At 34.5% G+C, this 19,116-nt stretch overlaps 1 protein-coding gene across 1 annotated transcript in view; it reads left to right on the top strand.

The window, feature by feature from the left end:
* The first annotated feature begins 3,945 nt into the window (after positions 1-3,945).
* LOC126831141 (protein Shroom1) overlaps positions 3,946-19,116 on the top strand; it is a 134,022-nt gene continuing 118,851 nt past the window's right edge. Inside the window, exons 1-2 of the mRNA XM_050561805.2 lie at positions 3,946-4,234; positions 12,802-12,947. Of these exons, the coding sequence (XP_050417762.1) occupies positions 4,100-4,234; positions 12,802-12,947 (281 nt within the window). The 5' untranslated portion in view covers positions 3,946-4,099. The remainder of the gene's footprint in view (positions 4,235-12,801; positions 12,948-19,116) is intronic.

The following is a 19,116-nucleotide window of genomic DNA, read 5'->3' as shown; positions in this document are numbered from 1 at the left end:
CGTATAAAATCTCTGTCATAGATGACTGCCTTAACACGTGCTGTCACAGCACGCGGTGTGAATCATTGGCTGAATGGCGCGTGCATTGTTTACATAAGACATAACTGCTTCGGAGAGAATGCTGCATTTTAGTCATTTTAATACCCATTTACACTAAATCGGAAATAATTTTTAACTACAAATACGTCAAACGCCTTTATTTATTTTTCCAATATATACAAAAAATGTGTTAGAATTTAATTTGTCGCAGGAAAAAAGTTAATATTTCTAGCTCATTAAGCCGCATCAATGTCATCCTTATCAGTGATTGTCGCGGCCAAGCAAATATTCACTGCGGATCAGTGTGAAGTGGAATGTGGAGTGGATTTTCTACAACCGTCCCTGGACTCCGCTGTACTGATGTCCTCCGTCTTGTTCCAGCCATAGTAGTGGATCATTCTAAGGACGTCCATTGAGCAAGGTCATTTGATGACAAAAAAGTTACTGGCCTGTAACTCCCTTAATTTTCAATTAAACTGAAACCTTGCCACATAAATTCATAAATTTAATAAAAAATCAAGTGGCTCCGTGATTTTTCTGTTATTTTTAAAATGGCCGCCAAACCAGACTTAGAACACGCACGTGATTAAACCTCACCTCGAAAATGTAGAAAAACTGTTCGGTAACTAATTCAGTGTTCCACTCTTTACTATTTAAAACATAATTACTTATTTCCACGCAAACTGTGATGATAATTGTTGAGAATTTTGCATTTGCTGCTACCCTACCCTTCATCCCCGCTATCTGGGCCCTTAAATATATGTCAAAACGTATTACATCTAAATATATTTCTATTTTTAATTTGACTACAGGCCTGTATTTAGAGACTAGCAGTATCAGCCTCTTATAGATGCATGCATTGTAAAATGTGTCAGGAACGACGGGACACTCGTTTTGTTTTATTATATCCGAAAAAACTCGAAAGGTCAACATCCGATAAATTTCCCTGGGAAATCCAAGTCTCATTTTTCTCCGTGTTTGTGGTGGGGCGCCCTGACAAGGAATATAGTCTTGTCGTTCGGTGGGACGAAAAACCGAACTCCCATGCATACCTTGGAATACAGCCGGGTAAAAGAACCCTTAGCAGTTAGAATTCCACGAAGATGCGGTGTGCTGTTGCCTGGGCTAAACATCCAAAATTACACACTTCTATATAGCGTATGCCCGTTTTCATTTGTCTGGTTGGTAAAGAAAGGTAACACGTTAAACTCTATTTCATTTCATTTTAAAGCCCAGTGAAAAGACTATTCCTGTGTCAAAATTTCAAACGATTATTTTAGGGTGGGTGGTAAAACAGACGGGTCATGATACCGGAGTAAAGGGGAGACAACTTTATGGATCACTGGTATAATCATAAAGCTTATGTACCACGGTAGCTCACTAAGTGAAACGTTGTCTGGCTAACTTGGAGGTCCCGTGTTGACCGAGAAAGTTCATCCGAATTTTCCGAAGTTGGCCCCCTTGTCCGTGGGCGGAGGTCATCGTAAGGGAACAATCCACACTGATCAGCAGTGAATATTCACTAGGCCACTACAATCACTCATAAGGATGACATCGATGCGACTTAATGAGCCACAAATATTAACTTTTTTCGTCCGACCAATTAAATTCTAAAACATTTTTTTTTATGTATTAGAAAAATAAATAAAGACGTTTGACGTAGTTGTAGGTAAAAATTATTTCCTATTTAGCGTAAATGGGTATTAAAATGAGTAGAAGACAGCATTCTGCCCGAACCAGTAACGTCTTATGTAAAAAATGCACGCGCCATTGAGCCAATGATTGACGCCGAGTGATGAGACGTCACGTGTTGATGGTTGTCATCTTTTACAGAGATATTAGAAGACGTTCGTAATCCTCTGTGGAACAGATTGGAAGACTTTCGTAATCCTCTGTGAAACAGGTTGGGACCAGTCATGTTGAAGTTTTGCGGCGTTTTTTTCCCAAGCCAGTGGTGCAGACCGAATTGCCGGAGAAGGACAGTATCGAGTCGTTCGGATGTGACGAAAAAAAACGAGGCCCCGTTTTATACATTGGCGTACACGTTAAATAAACCTTGAACAGTTGGAATTCGAAATAAGAGTAGGGAATAGCGCCGCTGTTCAAGCAAAATTTCCCATGACAGCACCTGGTATGGCACACGCCCGTGTCGTCTTTAGCCCGGATAGATCAGAATGTATCTGTTTCTGACTTTTACGTAGTACAAGGCGTGTTTCTCGATAATTAATTTGATAATGACGTAAGTAACAAATAATAATTTGATGTAACAATATCATTAATAATTTTTATTCTACCGAATTATATAAATGGGATATTATTTTGATTTTTTGCCTATTCACACAAAGAAAGTTAATTTTTTCCATGGTGTACATATCGATTTTGTTTGGGGATGTTTAGCAAAAATGAGACCGACTGATTCACAGGCCCCGATTCCGAGTGAGGCAACAACGAGCCGATCATCGCAGGTGCGAAATTTCTAGGATGGGTCCGGGGGCATGCACCCCCTGAGACATTTTTGGATCTAGAGCCCCTGAAATGCCATTTTCTGAACTTTGGAGGAAGATTTTGTAGAATTCTGATGGTCAGAAAACACTATAACATGAGTAAAATTGGATACTGCAGATGGGAATTCATGTTATTTATTAAGAATTTTGGAAGAATGTACAAAGTACTGCGAATCTGTGGCAATTTCTGAAAGTGATATATAAATAAATATTACATCATTGACATGGAGCTATATCTTCGATATATTGTTGTAGTATATATATATAAATTAGCAATGATATGACTATGTCCTCATATTTTCATCAAGCGTCAAGTTTGACCACCGATCGGCGAGCGATCGTGTCCGTTAGGTCACGCCCACGATCGATCGTGTCCGTTAGGTCACGCCCACGCTCACGCGCAAGATTCATAACAGATTTTACTAATTTGAGCTTTGAAAAACTGGCGCGTATCGTGATCTAATCAAATCAATCATGCATATATAAAGTATTTGAGATTTTTCCTCTTTTGGCATTGCTTGTTTACTTCTATTTAGTTGCCGATAAATAATTTTGAGACCAACTGCACTTATTGTCGAGTATTGTATTATATAATCAATGCAATCATATCTATATTTGGGATTTCTCACATCTATTTTGGCATTTTTTGTTTACCTCATTAATTCATTTAACCGCCGAAGCATAATTTTGAGACCACTTCACTTATTTTAGACCGATTATTTTTTTTTTCTAGGTGAAAATTTACGCCCCTGGCCCATACTTATTTTTTTCTTCTTTTAACTTCTCACCTTTTAAAAATAATTACATTTGAGTCGTATTTGAGACGTTGAGGAAAGTTTTCAAGAGGAAGAAATATCTAGAAGCTTTCCACTAGTTCAGTGCACCCATATTCCATTTGCATATACCTTCATTGTAAACGACGTAGGCGTTCTACTGTAAACATTGTATCCAAACAACGAAATTAGCCCCTATAAAATCATAACATGAAATGGTTGAAAAACTATATTTGTTGCTATGGTACATTTGGAAAAAAAATGTACATTGATCCCTGTTAATCGAATGACTTTAAAATGTTGATTAAATGTTCCAGAGAAAGTTTGTTTTATTTTTGTTCTCCCGGTCTTTGTTGGCCACTGGTCGTGGGAAAAAATGTGGGTGACCAGTAGAAAGATTGTGGGATCTCCTGAGAGCATTATTATCTTCGTCGGCTACCTTGTAGACTTGAAATCAAGACTTGAACACTACAGTTGCGGTATGATTGCCTGGTTGAACGCACCCCGATACACCAATTGGGACATTTTTCTCTAAGGACACGGGTAGTCTCGATCACAACGCTTTATTTTGAAGTAGATAGTTGAACAGATAGACGATACGATATCGGCACAGTTTGCAACTTCGTCAACTTTACATAGCTGTCTTCTTCAAACTTGAAGGACACTGCCAAAAGTTTTACATAGTTTTAAATGAGATGTGTTGACTTACATACATTATATGGATTAACGGTCTACATATTGCTGACATTACCGTTATATGGCCCATAAAACAGTGTCACCATTATGGCCACAGACAGCGAAGGAGGTGCTAATGCACGTGAGAAAACTTTTGAAGTCGTGCTACGCGGAGGAACACCTTGGGGATTTGAAGTGAGCGGGGGTTTAGCTGAGGGGCAACCCCTTCTTCAAATATCAAATGTAAGTTTTTGTAGATATTTTATATATTATAGTTTCTTGAAGTTTTCTTTTTTATCTGACATTTGAGGTGTCTAAAGCGTGGGAATATGCAATGTAATCGGTGTATGGTTACGACATAATTTGGTGTTGATTGTAACGGTATATAGGGGTCAACGGGGTTTATTATGATATGATATATAATATGTATATCTATAGAAGTCATATTATACATGTAGCTTAGTCTATTATAATCTTTATATTTAAATTATATGTCTGCCTGCTGTATATACTGACATGTTATGCGACAAATATGCCCCTTAGCAATTAAATTAGCAGATTAAATTTAGAAATTCTTAGGGTGTATGAATTTAGATTTATAATATCCGCTTAGATTGAGGCTTCAAAAATAATCTTTTTTTTTTTTCAAAGGATCTGGGTTTTCTTTCTCTCTCGAACAATGAACTAATATGTAGTGTTTATAATTATAACACAAAACATACAATACGCCAAGCAATTATATACACAACACTCCTCAAAACAAGTTTACTCAAGAATTTAAAGTGACAGTTTTTAAAATATCAATTTCTGTTATGAGAGTGTTTGTTGTTCGGATATGAAAAACCTAGTTCCTATGTACGTAAAAGAACCCTTGACAGATGGAATTCAATATAAGAGTAGACTGTAGCACTACTGTCCGGGCAAAGTTTCAATTATAGTACATACATGGATTATGCCTGTCTTTATTAGCCCAGTCGGTGCAGAAAAGAAGGATGTTCAATCACATTTCATTTTATGACAGTATACCCCACCTCATGCATGACACCAATCAAGACTACAGTTTTATTCAAATTATACACATTCATGTATATATAGCTATAACCTAATTTTTGGTGTTAATCAATTAGAATGCTTGACATTTGACAGTAACGACCGACAATCAATGAATGAACAAATGAACATACATCATAATTTATACCAATGTGCTTTATAATGGAAGAACAAAAAGTTATATTTTATAATAGTGGCTCTCTAAATAGGGACATGCAGCTTTAGGAATAATCCTCTATAGTAAATTAATGCACGCTGCACTATGAATAGTCTCCCCATAGTATATCGCAGTATATCACCATATGAATAACTTCCCCATAGTAAATAGTCTCCCATAGTAAATGTCAGCATGTCACCCAGTGAATAGCCCCCATAGTAAATGTCAGCATGGCACCCTGTGAATAGCTCCCATAGTAAATGGCAGCATGTCACCCTGTGAATAGCTCCCATAGTAAATGGCAGCATGTCGCCCTGTGAATAGCTCCCATAGTAAATGGCAGCATCTCACCCTGTGAATAGCTCCCATAGTAAATGGCAGCATGTCACCCTGTGAATAGTCTCCCATAGTAAATGTCAGCATGTCACCCTGTGAATAGCTCCCATAGTAAATGGCAGCATGTCACCCTGTGAATAGCTCCCATAGTAAATTGCAGCATGTCACCCTGTGAATAGCTCCCATAGTAAATTGCAGCATGTCACCCTGTGAATAGTCTCCCATAGTGAATGTCAGCATGTCACCCTGTGGATAGTCGCCCATGGTAAATGTCAGCATATCGCCCTGTGAATAGTCATAGTAAATCGCTGCATGCCATCATGCGAATAACTCCCTATAGTAAGCTAAGATATAGTAAACCCTATCTTGCTTGCCCATTTTAAAAAAAATGGAATAGGAATTTATTGTACTCTCAAGGAAATTTAATAAAATCAAATAAGATTTAACTTCCTACTTTTCTGCTCCATCCGGGCTAATGAAGACGGGCATACATCATGCAGTGTGCAATGATGAAAATTTTGTCGTATAGAGGTCCTTTTATTTCCGCTTTCTATTCATTGAATCACAACTACCAATCTTTCATCTATGTGCAGTGAGCAGTCTCTAGTCGTTCGGATGGCATGAAAAATAGATGTCCTGTGTACACGTTGCACCTAGAAGAAATATTGGCAGTTGGAATTAAATGAAGATAATGCAGAAACAAAGCTGTCATCATACCCCACTGCATGATGTATACCAATCTTCTTCAAGCTGTTTGGTGAAGAAAAGCAAAACATTAAACCTGTTTCATTTTGTTTCATTCCCATTGATCTTGTTGTAACAGTGCGTTATCAAACACAAAATCAGATTTAAAATAGAATTAAAAGTGACCTAGTGAAGTTACCATTGAGATCAGTGCGTATTATGTTAATGATCCGATGCTGTACTTTTTTAGTGGAGAGAAAAAAGAAAAAAATATATTTCATGTTCTTTTTAAAATTTTCACCTGAATGCGAAAAAAGGCAAGATGATATCAAATTTTCGTCAGATAGATGCAGTATCATTGTTTAGTTGGACATCTATTTGATGAATGGTGGTATATAAAGTAGATGGTCGTGAACTGCGACTATTAATGTGTTGTATATAGATGTAAATGAAACTTATCGAGTTGTTAATATGTAGTAGATGAATCATCTAATTGTAGGTTTTATTGTGGAGTCGAGATCGAACACAATGATAAGCTACCTGTATACAACCTACATCTATAGCCAACTATAATAAATCTAACAACTTCTTGCTTCAATGATTAAGAAGGTGTAAATGATTGAAAATATACTCATACATGTTTGCAATGTCCATGTATGCTTGACTCCATGAGGGACTATGATTAGAAATACATTGTATAATCTTTTCACAAGTACCTGTAGTGCTACATCTAAGGGAATGAAACCCAGCAACATGTCAAAATCCTAACGAAAAATACATGGTTGATAATTCCCGACACAATGTTAAAACCTAACTCAAAAACTGCATACCAACAAATATCCACAACAGCTCTATTGAACCCAAAACAGCTCTATTGAACCCAAAACATCATTTCTATGTTGACAAAATGGACACAAACAGTGATCTCTATAGAAGGGTACAAAATTCAAGTTTGACACAAAACATAAAACACAAATATATAGGCTGTGTTAGAGTGGGTGGGTGAGATGGAGAAGGTGCATATGCACAAAAAAAAAATTTCAGGTAACGCCATTGTTAATATTTTGATGACTTGGTCAGTTGTTTTTCTACAACCCATTAAATATATTTTGATTTTCTTTAAAGTTGAATATATATTATCTTTTTTTCACATTATTTACACACGTCCAAAACAGATATATATCTTCTCTGTTATAAGTAACGATGCATGATTTACATTTTTCGGAAAATATCAAATTTCTCACAGCTTAATCCATTAATTATTTAAGATTTAATTAAATAAAATGAATTCATAACAGCAACACTGGCTTATATTCACTCGGATTTAAGACAGGTCCATCAATTTTGTTCACTGCAAATAAAGATGGCAGCTGTCTTGTTACATTGAGAGCAGCATAGTTTATAAATACTGGATGGAATTAAACCATTTTTTTTTGATCTGATATTGGAGATTCACAGTATTGTAATTTGAACGGGATTCTAATTAAAAAAAATAAATTCATAATAGCAACACTATATTCAACGCTTATATTCAATTGGATTTACAATAGGTCTATCAATTTGGTTCACTGCAAATAAATATGGTGGCTGTCTTGTTACACTGAGAGCAGCAAATAGTATGATGGAATTTTCAATTCATCATACATGTATCTTTGTTACTACTGTATGGAATTTAACTGAAAGTATGTATAAAGTCTTTAAGTTTAATTTGCTGTAACTTGGTTGTCAGTTAAATAACATAAATTTATACTAGACATTAGATAGACATGTTAAATATTCATGACTAATTGTAGAATAACTAATAATAACAGACAGTTATATGTATTGAAGGAAAGAATACTTCTTCACATATTCTACATACATATAGCTTCTGATGCATCCATTCATAAGAATCCAACATTTTTGAACAATAATATGTTTTTAAACATGTTATTTCACGATGTAGTGTCATAATGTGCAAAATTTGCAATAAGCAATGAATGTAGTATGCAAGGAAAGACCTCTATGCACAAACGAATTATTGAAATAAGATCAGACCATTTTTAAGTCCAGAAATGACCTAATTTGTGTTGAGTGGACATTGACCCCCATTTCTCTCTCCTCTCACTTCGCAACACAACACAACACAACACTTACACAATACTGGTTATTGGTTATTGGTATATAGTCATAGAGACAATCTATCATATACATAATTTTAACCCTTCCTACAGAGTCTTCCTGCATTCAAGTGATTGTAATGACTGAGGCTCAAACAATTGGATTTTTACTTCTTTGGGAACAGTTAACAAAATTTTGCTTCCGATATTTCAGTTGCTCTCATTAAAAGCTCTTAGTTACTTAGTTTAATGTTATATTTTAAGAAAATGCATAATAAAGAACTAAAGATCAAATTATTTGGCTTGATTAAGATTCTTTGTAGATCAAGTTTAGAAGTATACTAGTCACATTTTATTGCCTATAAATAAGACCTAGACAAAATGTACATTTTCACACAAATCTGAAACATGACCTTTTGTGCATGTTAAGCTATGTTAAAATGCATTTAACAGTAAATAAATAACTTTCACCTGTTTATTTACAGTGGGAGATCAGGTATATTTGTATGTCTTAAAAATGTCAAATAAACTTTTATGTTGGTAGAAAATACACTGTTAATTTGCTCAAAATGTCAAGATGCACAGATGCAAGTTCACTCATTTAACTATTGAACTTTTAAAGTATTTTCAAGTAGAATATTTGCTTCAATTCAATGATTAATTTTCCTGTTTTTGTAGGTGATTAGAAAAACTAGACCTTTTTGATTTTAGTAAAAATTGAAATGGATTTAATGTGCTACTTTTCTGCATCAAAAAGGCTAATGAGAGAGAAATGGGGTTTAATGTCCACTCGACACAAACTAGGTCATTTCTTGACTAACGTTTGGTTTAATTTTATTTCAATAATTCGCTTGCGCGTAGGGATCTTTAGCAGTGGGAGGAAACCGGAGGACCTGGAAAAACCCCATGAGGTTGGACAGTCGACCCTACTCCTTGTCACGTACAACCAGGGATTCGAAACCATGGCAGTTGACTCAATGACAGGCCTATACAGCGCGCTTATGCTAACCATTCAGCCATCCAACCCCCCCAAGGCTAATGAAGATGGGCATCCTCTGAAGACAAGATATAAATAAGCCAGCACCATCTATAAATGTTGAGAAGAGTCTTCTGATGGGCCTCTATTTAAACCTATTGAATCCCTAGCCAGGATATTATCTACTGTTGATAGTTTTCTTTTTTTGTTTTCTTAATTAAATGTTAAAAAATCGATTTGGGTAAATTGTCCCAATAATGCAAAAGACAGTCAGCAGCCTTAAGAAAGTTTCTACCCAGTATTTAGATTTCAAGGTATATTTCCTAAACAGTCACATTTTCAAATACATAACCATCAATCGGAAAACATATTTATATACTATCAAGGAAATATGTTATTTGTTACCATAAATTTCCCATCTTTAAGAGAAACATTCAAGATTAACTATAAATTTAACATATGTATTGCACTTCATAATGCCCCCGTCAGACCGGGGTGGTATCCTTACTGCACTGCTGCGACCTTGCAGCGACCAGAAAATGCACAAGGTCGCCGAGAAAATGTTGACTTGAAAAAAGTCACGTTCTTTCAGCTGTCCAGGTCAGATTGCAGAACCTTGGCATTTGTTTTGAACATGCTCAAAACAAACGCTGTGACTTGGCAATTATTGGCGACCATGGAGACCACAGCATGATATCTGGCGTTTCCACCACACTTTTATGGTGATCTTGACGCGTACTGTGACCATTTTCCGTCGTCAAAGCGTTGCAGTAGGGACGCCACCCTGGTCTCTGAATGGGGGTATCAGGTAACGTGTACATGCTCACATATCAACAGTACCTCAATGTTTGATGTTTGTGATAATTAACTTGTTTGACATATTGTGATCTTGATGTGCAATTGAGGTCTATAATTTGTTTCTTTGCTGGTCATTACAAATATGGTTTCACACTTTCAGATAAAATAAATTTAAAGGGTCGAACACATGACCCAATTATGCTTAATAGAATATATCTTTAACATGATTGTTCTTCAGTGATGTTGATGAAGACATCTCATTGTAATAAATAAAGCCTAGGATTTTAATGGTCAGTGCACGGAGAGGGGGTGTCCATGTGTATACTTGTATGTAGTGTTTAATCATGAAACATTTTGCGAGGATTTAGATTTAGATTGTAGATGGTGAAATTGATTGGTTGTTCTGTCTATATTTCCTGTTCTGTTAAAAATATTTTGTTTTGTCTCTATCGATACTGCAAAAATGATTAAAATGGTTGTCTATTTTTAGGTTTTACTAAATGTAGCTAAAAGTAGTGATTAGTGCAATTCACAAAGCAGAGTATGCATGTTCTAAGGAACCCTTAATAAATGTAGCTAACAATGTTTGCTGGAAAATAAAATTGATATAAGTTGAACAATTTTATATTGTGGATGATAATTACATGTATTCATCTAGTTAAAGTTTCAGATTATCTTCTGTAGTGCTGGTACGAGATATATCATTGAATCAATGTACTGCAATTCACCTTCTCACAATTCATGTATTGAATCACGAGCCTCTAAATCAATTTTTTCATGATTCTGGTTTTTTTTATGGGGTTTTTTTTTTGGTTGTTTCAATAATTAACCTGGCACTCTTACGATAATTAAACACCCTTAAATTGTTCTTATCCTTATTTTGCTCCATATGGATATATGGCGGGACTAAAAATTCTCACCATAAATATATCGATCATTCATTTATCCCGATGCTGTCTTAGGAAATATTTACCAGGTTATGGATCACGATACGAATTGTATCGTATTTGTAGTACCTGAATCGTGATATGTAGGCTCTATCATGATATGACTGCAGTTGCAATACCCAGTACTAATTTTCTAATCAGCTTTCTTTTATTAAAACGGTAAATTTGTTTTTACAGACATTCAATTGATATTCATTTACTGACTGATATCTATTTACTTATTGATATTAATTTACATACTGATATTCATTTACTTATTGATATCTATTTGCTTATTGATATTCATTTACTTACCGATATTCATTTACTTACTGTGCTGTATTTTAAATGTTTTGTGTTGATGGTTCATATTATTTTCTAATTATTTTCTTTAAATTTATTTGTATATAAAGTGCTTCGATGAGCTTTTTATGAAGACAACACTATTTAAATGTTTTGTAATAGATAATATTTATTAATATTACGATAAGAAATTTGCATTTGAAAGTGAACAACAATGTCCCTTTCCTTGCATGTACATATATATCTCACCAGGTATTTACAGGTATGCTGATAAGATTAGAACATATTGGTAGATATAAATATATAATGTTTATTTTGATGACTCACTAGATTGTTGAGATTAACATTTAGATCAATTGAAAGCATGTCCTTGTTGAATACAGGTACATGTGTGTCATGTAAATACTGTATAAACTTGTGTATATGTACTTTGATAGATAGTAAATTGCTGGTTCATGAGGCACATGACAGCACACAAGTAACACTATTTACTTAAGTAACATTCAAGTACTTCAAGTGTTTTGATTACGAAATGATTTTGATCAAAGGAGCAATTTTTAATGCAAGTTATCTCCCTTGGCACACTAAAATTAAAAAAAAAAATTGCTTTTCAGGAAAATGTTAGTTACTGTTTGAGTTTGGTTGGGTGGTTTTACTTTTAGGGTAAACAATTTAATTAGAAAAAATAGAATAAGTCATTTCTCTTAAAGGTATTATTTCTGTTAATAACAGTAACATCTTTGTTCACAATGAAAATGATCTCTTGAGCAGGCTATGGAAGTGTAATTATAGGATTTATCTCAAACCAATCTTTTCACTCATTGAAACTTCCCTTTGAAAGTGTACTTCATTCCCAAAAAATCAAAGCAGGAACATGGTTTTCACTTATGATCACTAGAAAAATATTGGAGGCGACGTTTCAAAATGAGTTATCTCCCTTAGCACATTATTTAGAAAGTTATCAAAAACACAAATGTAACAAACATTTTGGACAAAATCATCCATGATTGTTTGTCCAGGAATTGGATATGTAAATAAATGAGAGAATTTGCCATCGCTCTTATTAGTGTAGGTGTTGATGGTATCATGTAAGAAGCAGGGTATGCTTATTATTTCTAGGTAACTTGATACCACTTTTCATTTGAGGACTATTGATTTATTTGCCATCGCCCTAGTGATAGTATCATGCAAGAGGCAGCGTATGCTTACTATACTCTCTGTAGATACATGCAACCAGATACCATTTTCCATTTAAGGAATTCTCATGGTTAACAAAGTTGTTTTTTTCCATCACTAGTTAGTTATAGGTGGTGATGGTCTCATATATGAGGCAGGATATGCTGGTGATGGTCTCATATATGAACCAGGATATGCTTACTCTTCTACATAACTTGATACCACTTCTTATTTGCAGAGTTCACATGGGTAACAAAGTTTTGTTATATTTGTATATTTATGGATATTTTTGTATATTAATATAGGTTGTTGAAGATGGTAAAGCATGGAATAGTGGATTAATTAATGGAGATGTTTTAATTAGAGTTAATGATATTGCCTGTTTAACATCTAAAGAAGCTGAACAACTTATCAGTAGTGCTTTTAGAACTCTGACACTTAAATTATGGAGGTAAGACATTCTTTTCTTTGTTTCATAAACACTATTTTATTGAATTTTAGGAATGGAAAACACGGAAAGCCCATGTAATCCCTATCCCCCCAAAATAAGACATAATAACAGTTATGTACACTATATACAATATAATATAAAAATATAACTATATTTAATTTCTTGTTTTATTAGTACACACTAGTACAAATATTACATTTGCAAGTTCGTACACAACAGGCGTGTCACCAATTTCAGGTCTTCTTTAGTTTCCTCAATTTTTTGCTCTTTCTCCCTAACACTCACTTTGCAGAAACTATTTCATTATTTGGAATAACGTATGTTTTGTGTGCACACCAGAGAATCTAAGCTTTGGCATAAAGCATATAACCTGCATTGATGACTTGCCTTTTGAGTACAGCGTCTGCTCTAAGCCACTCATTAACACAGCTTTATCCCCAACTCGTCTTAACATCATAAATTGACATTTTTCTAAAACACAGCTTAAAGAAAATCACAATGGGCAACCCATTTTGTAGATGCATGATTTGAAAACTTTTATTATGTTGGATGGGAAATAGATACACACAAATACACAGCCAAATAAAATGTTACTCTATTGTTTTTTAACTAAGCTCATCGGGATTTTTCGGCGTGCTTTCCCTTTGTCATTGGTGTAGGACAGAAAGTCTGGCAGGGGACAATGTATAGTTGTTCGTATGGGACAAAAAATGAGATTGTGTGTACACAATGATGTGCATGTAAAAGAACCCTTGACAGTTGGAATTCGATGTAAGTGTATGCCGTAGTGCTGCTGTCCGGGCAAAATTTCCCCCATAGCACACTGTATGGCATATGCCTGTCTCCAGTGTAGAAAAGTAGGATGTTAAAACCCATTTCATTGCCTATAACTGAAAAGGCAAATAAAATTATCATTGTTTTAACTAACAAATAGTCTAGTTTTTTTGTCAGACACTCCAATAGTTGGCATAGATATAGACTTTATGTAGTAATAACTTCAGCCTAAAATATATCTAAAGAAATTACTTTGAACACTTCTCAGTAAAACGGAACAGTATAGATTATAGCCCTTGTATATCAAACAATAACACACGGCTCAGGCCATTTGTTTTCTAATTCTGGATTGGCATTTTGTTTAAGCAGGCCGGTAAGCTCCTTGGAAAGAGCGCAGATCTAACGATACAAGGCCAACTAGCGGTATAAAGTGACAATTGAAATATGAACAGACGGAGAGTAAGAATGTCAAACTGCTTAAACAACACTCAATACCAAAAAACTTGGGGGCAGAGTCTATAATTGTTAAATTGTTGAGTCTACAATAATGGGGAAAAAATACAAAACGTTGATCTGTTTATTGAAAACAGCATTGACAAACATAGGCGACAAACTATACTAACTAACTGGTCAACGCTGTTGTTCAGTTTAGATGTGATGTTGATATAACGCTACAATATAAAGTACCTGTTGTCCAGGTCTTATGATACTCTAGAGTAGGCTTTAACAATTGTTCTTTCACAGCATTGTATACAGAAATAAACGGGCTTGGTTTTGAGGGTTGACAATTTGTAAATTTACAGAAGCATCTTGAAACGCATTTTCATCAATTCCATCAGCCATTGTTCAGAAATATATAAACAACTTATCATTATGCATCATTGCATCATGTATATCATACATGTTGTTGCATTCTGCTCATCAGACACCCCAAGTGGACATAAAACATTATTATTTTATGATAGAACTTTAATGATTTCCCCCCCAGGGGTTTAAAGAAGCTAAACCTCTAACTCAATATTTCCATAAAATTCGAAATTAAAAACATGAATTAAAATTCAATATTGGTCAATTTTAATCAACACTGATGTTGTTATATGACTGTGAAAATATGGGATCCTAATATTTATTTAACACATAATAGACATTTTAAAATTAGTACATATGGTTTAGGGTGCCATCTGTAATGAACAAAGAAAAACATATCCTACACGTCAATGCAGAAGTAATTATTAATTGTTGATTCACAAACAACAAAATAATAATAATAAAAAAAAAAACGTTTAGAATGGACTAAGCAGGTGTTAACGATCACCGTTCAATTTGGACTGTTCACATATTTCAGCAAACACAATTGGTTAGAAATTTCAATAAAAATTGTAATAATTGAATACAAATCACTTTATGTACCTTCATATGACATTAATATGTGCTTTTAGACCCATTTTCTTCTATATTAGGATTCCAAAGAATAGGGCCATACATCCTTTAAGTGCTGCTCTTGTTGTCATGTCTTTTCTTTTTTTGTGGACAGTTCATTTGAAAAATGACAGGGACATTCTCTGCAACATTCATGAGGGTGAAATTTTGATTTTGGCTTATTTTGACAATTTAGCTTTCAAGTCCTATTTCTCAGCTGTTAAAGTAACTTGTGCTAGACACTTGAATGAAATTAATTGTCTGGTAACATCTTTAATTATGTATATTCAAGGTTAGATGATTTTATACAGATAACTGTTAACATGTATGTTTATTTGTATACCAGTAAATTTAAACTATGGGACTACAGTTATATCACTAGTAAATACTTGAAATTCATTGTCTGCAAGTCTGGAAATAAGGAACATGTCACAAACATTGTCAGACACAAATCTTTGTCAGGCACTATCCCTCTGGTGCCTGCCATTTTGTCTCTCACAGATTTGTCTTTTTTTGTGGATAACCAGCAATAAATTTAAAATATCAGGTACTAGTTTATTAGTGCTTGATGACATTTTGTCAGGTATCTGATTGTCTGCAAACAGCTTAAATAATTATCTTACAATCTGGAATTAGATGATTTGTATAGATATAACTGTCACGATGTTTATGTATTTGTACACATATAAATTTAATAACATCTAACTATATATAGTTATACCTCTATTGGAGATTGATATATTTGCCTTTGAGGTTTTCCTGTTTTTATAAGGTAAATTTAATCAATAAGTTATTAACCTGCATTTATAAGAGAACTTCCTCGTTAGCAGGTGTCATTAACTCATGTGCATCGAGGGCAAATGTAAGTCGTTCTCGTAATAGTAAGGATGTGTACACTTTTGAAATTTGGTTGGATTTTACATAATAATAACTGATCTAGTTTTACAAGGATTATTCTGTCTTTAAGGATGTTATTCATGTTTTGTGTCTGTGATTTGAAACAATGTGAAGAGCTGTGATTGAAATATACCTGTAAGTAAACGAGACTGAAAATACAGTACTGATTTCTATCTTTTGATATATTATTAATAAATAACGAGCAAAAAATTCAAAATGTTGGTTACTAGTTCAGTAGTCATTTTGTCAGGTAGGCCTACAGAGAGAGAAAAATGGGGTTTAACGTCCACTCGACAAAAACTAGGTCATTTCGGGGGGGGGGGGATAAAAACACTTGGTTCAATTTGATTTTCATAATTCGCTTGCGCATAGGAGCCTTTAGTAGTGGGAGGAAATCTGAGGACCCGGAGAAAACCCACGAGGTTGGACAGCCGACCCTACTTCATTTCACGTACAACCGGGGAATCGAAACCACGCCAGTTGACTCAATGACAGACTTTATGATACAGCGCGCACGTGCTAACCATTCAGCCATCCAACCCCCCAGGTAGTCCTACAACTAGGAACCTATATGATTAGGGCACATGAGATGTTGGACCCCGCGTGATAAGGATGTAGGACTCCATATTTTAAGGAGGTAGGATCCCATATAGGGTTACTAGATAAATCATTGAAGAAAACTGGACATTTGTTATTCTGATCAGACAAAAGCAAAAATGACCACAGAGCACCCAAAGAGCGTGACGTAAATGAGTGCCTATAGGGCACAATATATTGAGTACTAAAGGCGCAAATTTACTAAGGGAGATTTGGGGCCATGCACCCCCAGATTTTTTTTCATTTCTTGAATGGACCATTGACGGGCAGTATATCGATTTGTCAACTTGTAGATTGTTTTACAATTCTTATATTGTATTTTGTATTGTGTTATAAAGTTTTTAAACCTCTACACCGTTAACCAATAAAATTATACCAAGATCATTCATCAATTTCTATACAGTCAAGCGCATTGCAATTCCTGTTCAGTATACATTAATCACTATAGTTTATGTGATGTGACGGCAGAAAAGACCCCCAAAACTGGGATGTATGGTAACCCTAATCCCATGTGATTACGACATAGAATCCCATGTGATTAGGACGTGGGACAGCATATAAATAGGATATACTCATGTAATTAGGATGTAGGATGCCATATGATAAGGATGTAGGATCCCATATGATTAGGACATAGGAGGACCCCATATGATAAGGATGTAGGATCCCATATGATTAGGACATAGGACCCCACGTGCTTGATAACAACAAGAGGATATAAATTGTGTGGTATTTTTAATGTGCTCAATCGCTAAATGCCACTCAAGGATTATGCCATATGATCAGGACATAGGATTTCATATGATTAGGACATTGGACCCCATGTGATAAACACCTTTATACTCTATTATTTTAAAAACATGGGATCCCATATGATTAGGACATAGAACCTCATGTGATCAGGACTTATGACTCCATATTTTAAGGAGGTAGGATCCCATATGATAAGGATAAGGATATAGATACAATGTGATAAGGATGTAGGAAGCCATATGATTAGGATATACCCATGTGATTAGGATGTAGGACGCAATATGATTAGAACATAGGACGTCATGTGATAAGGACATAGGATTCCATATGATAAGGACATTAGACCAAATATCAGTTTTTCTTTTCAGGGTTATTTTCTTCAATCTTTCTTTCCCCAACATAACCTCAGTCTCGTGCTTTATCCTACACTTAACACACTCTACCAAAATAACATAGCTTATGTTTTGTATGTTCTAAATATGTCGATGACCATGAAATCGGTAATGAAAGATAATTGTGTAGTAGTCGACATTTATAAAGAGATTATCTGGCGACTGGGATTACTAGAACAATCTCTTTATCTTGCCAACTTGTGGATTAACTACTCTTGGATAAAAAAGAGTAGAAATGGCGTGGGTTAAGAGAGAGTAAAGTTAAAGAAAGTGAATAAGGCCACCCAAATTTGGTTTTCTGTTCTTTGGGAAAAATGTAAAAAAATGTTTCTCTTATTTGTTTGGGAAAAGACTTATTTAAAACCAAAACTACATGGTTGCGCTATTCAAATTCTTTTAGTTCCAAATTTTAAAGTTTTGAAATTTGAAACCATGTGATTCAAGTGGCTGGTTTTTTTTATCAAAACCCTGAAGAACATAAAATTAAATTAATGTGGCCTGATTGTCAGGTTGCCAATCTTGGGATAAAACTAAAGGAAAATACACTGGAGTTTATTTAATTGTTAATGTATTGAGATGTAGTCACCTGATCTAAATACCTGGAGAAAGTCGTCTCAACTCTACTCAACATAATTACAATTACAAGGTGATCTATGATTAACCTTGCATGAACCTGGGCTGAGGTGTACTTTATGTGACTGTGTGATGGATAGTATCTTAAATTCATTAGAAATGGATGTACATATGTTCATTTATTTAAAATGTTAATTACTTGATGTGAGTTGGGACTATTTTTATTATTTATAAAGAAAGGTGTAGGTTTGCATGTATGTAAATAAGAAATGTTTTATGGTTGCTAAAGTGTTAAGCTGAGGGCCAATAAGGGCTTTTTAACCTTCGTTTCATTATTTTTTTGGTGAAGAATGGGCATGATTACTTTGGATCAATTGACATTTCCCAATTAAGGAGTTTACATAGTTGACAAACTTTTGTATTTTAGTTAGCACAATTTTTGGCCAAAGATATGAATTTCTGGTATTTTCAATTTTTTAAGGAACCGGAGCCTAACACAGCTATGTTTTTATGTAATGTATAGATATTAAGTAAGTTAATTTGATTTAAGTTGTTGTTCAAGGATGTTTTTCTGGAAAATTTCAGATAGTAGCCATAGAGAACAGTTTATCCGATAAACCAGATCTGCTTATTATTTAAATTTTTCAGCTGGTGTTTGAGAAATATAGATTATGACAATAAATGTTTTCTATTCGATAAGTCGTATTCAATATGGACATAAATCCATATATTAAAGTAAGGTAATAGAATTTGTGATTAAGGTA

The sequence above is a fragment of the Patella vulgata genome, chromosome 8, assembly GCF_932274485.2.
Source record: "Patella vulgata chromosome 8, xgPatVulg1.2, whole genome shotgun sequence".
Classification (NCBI taxonomy): Eukaryota; Metazoa; Mollusca; class Gastropoda; family Patellidae; genus Patella; species Patella vulgata.
Note: the sequence above shows the minus strand (reverse complement) of the source record. Positions and strands in the feature narration are given on the sequence as shown.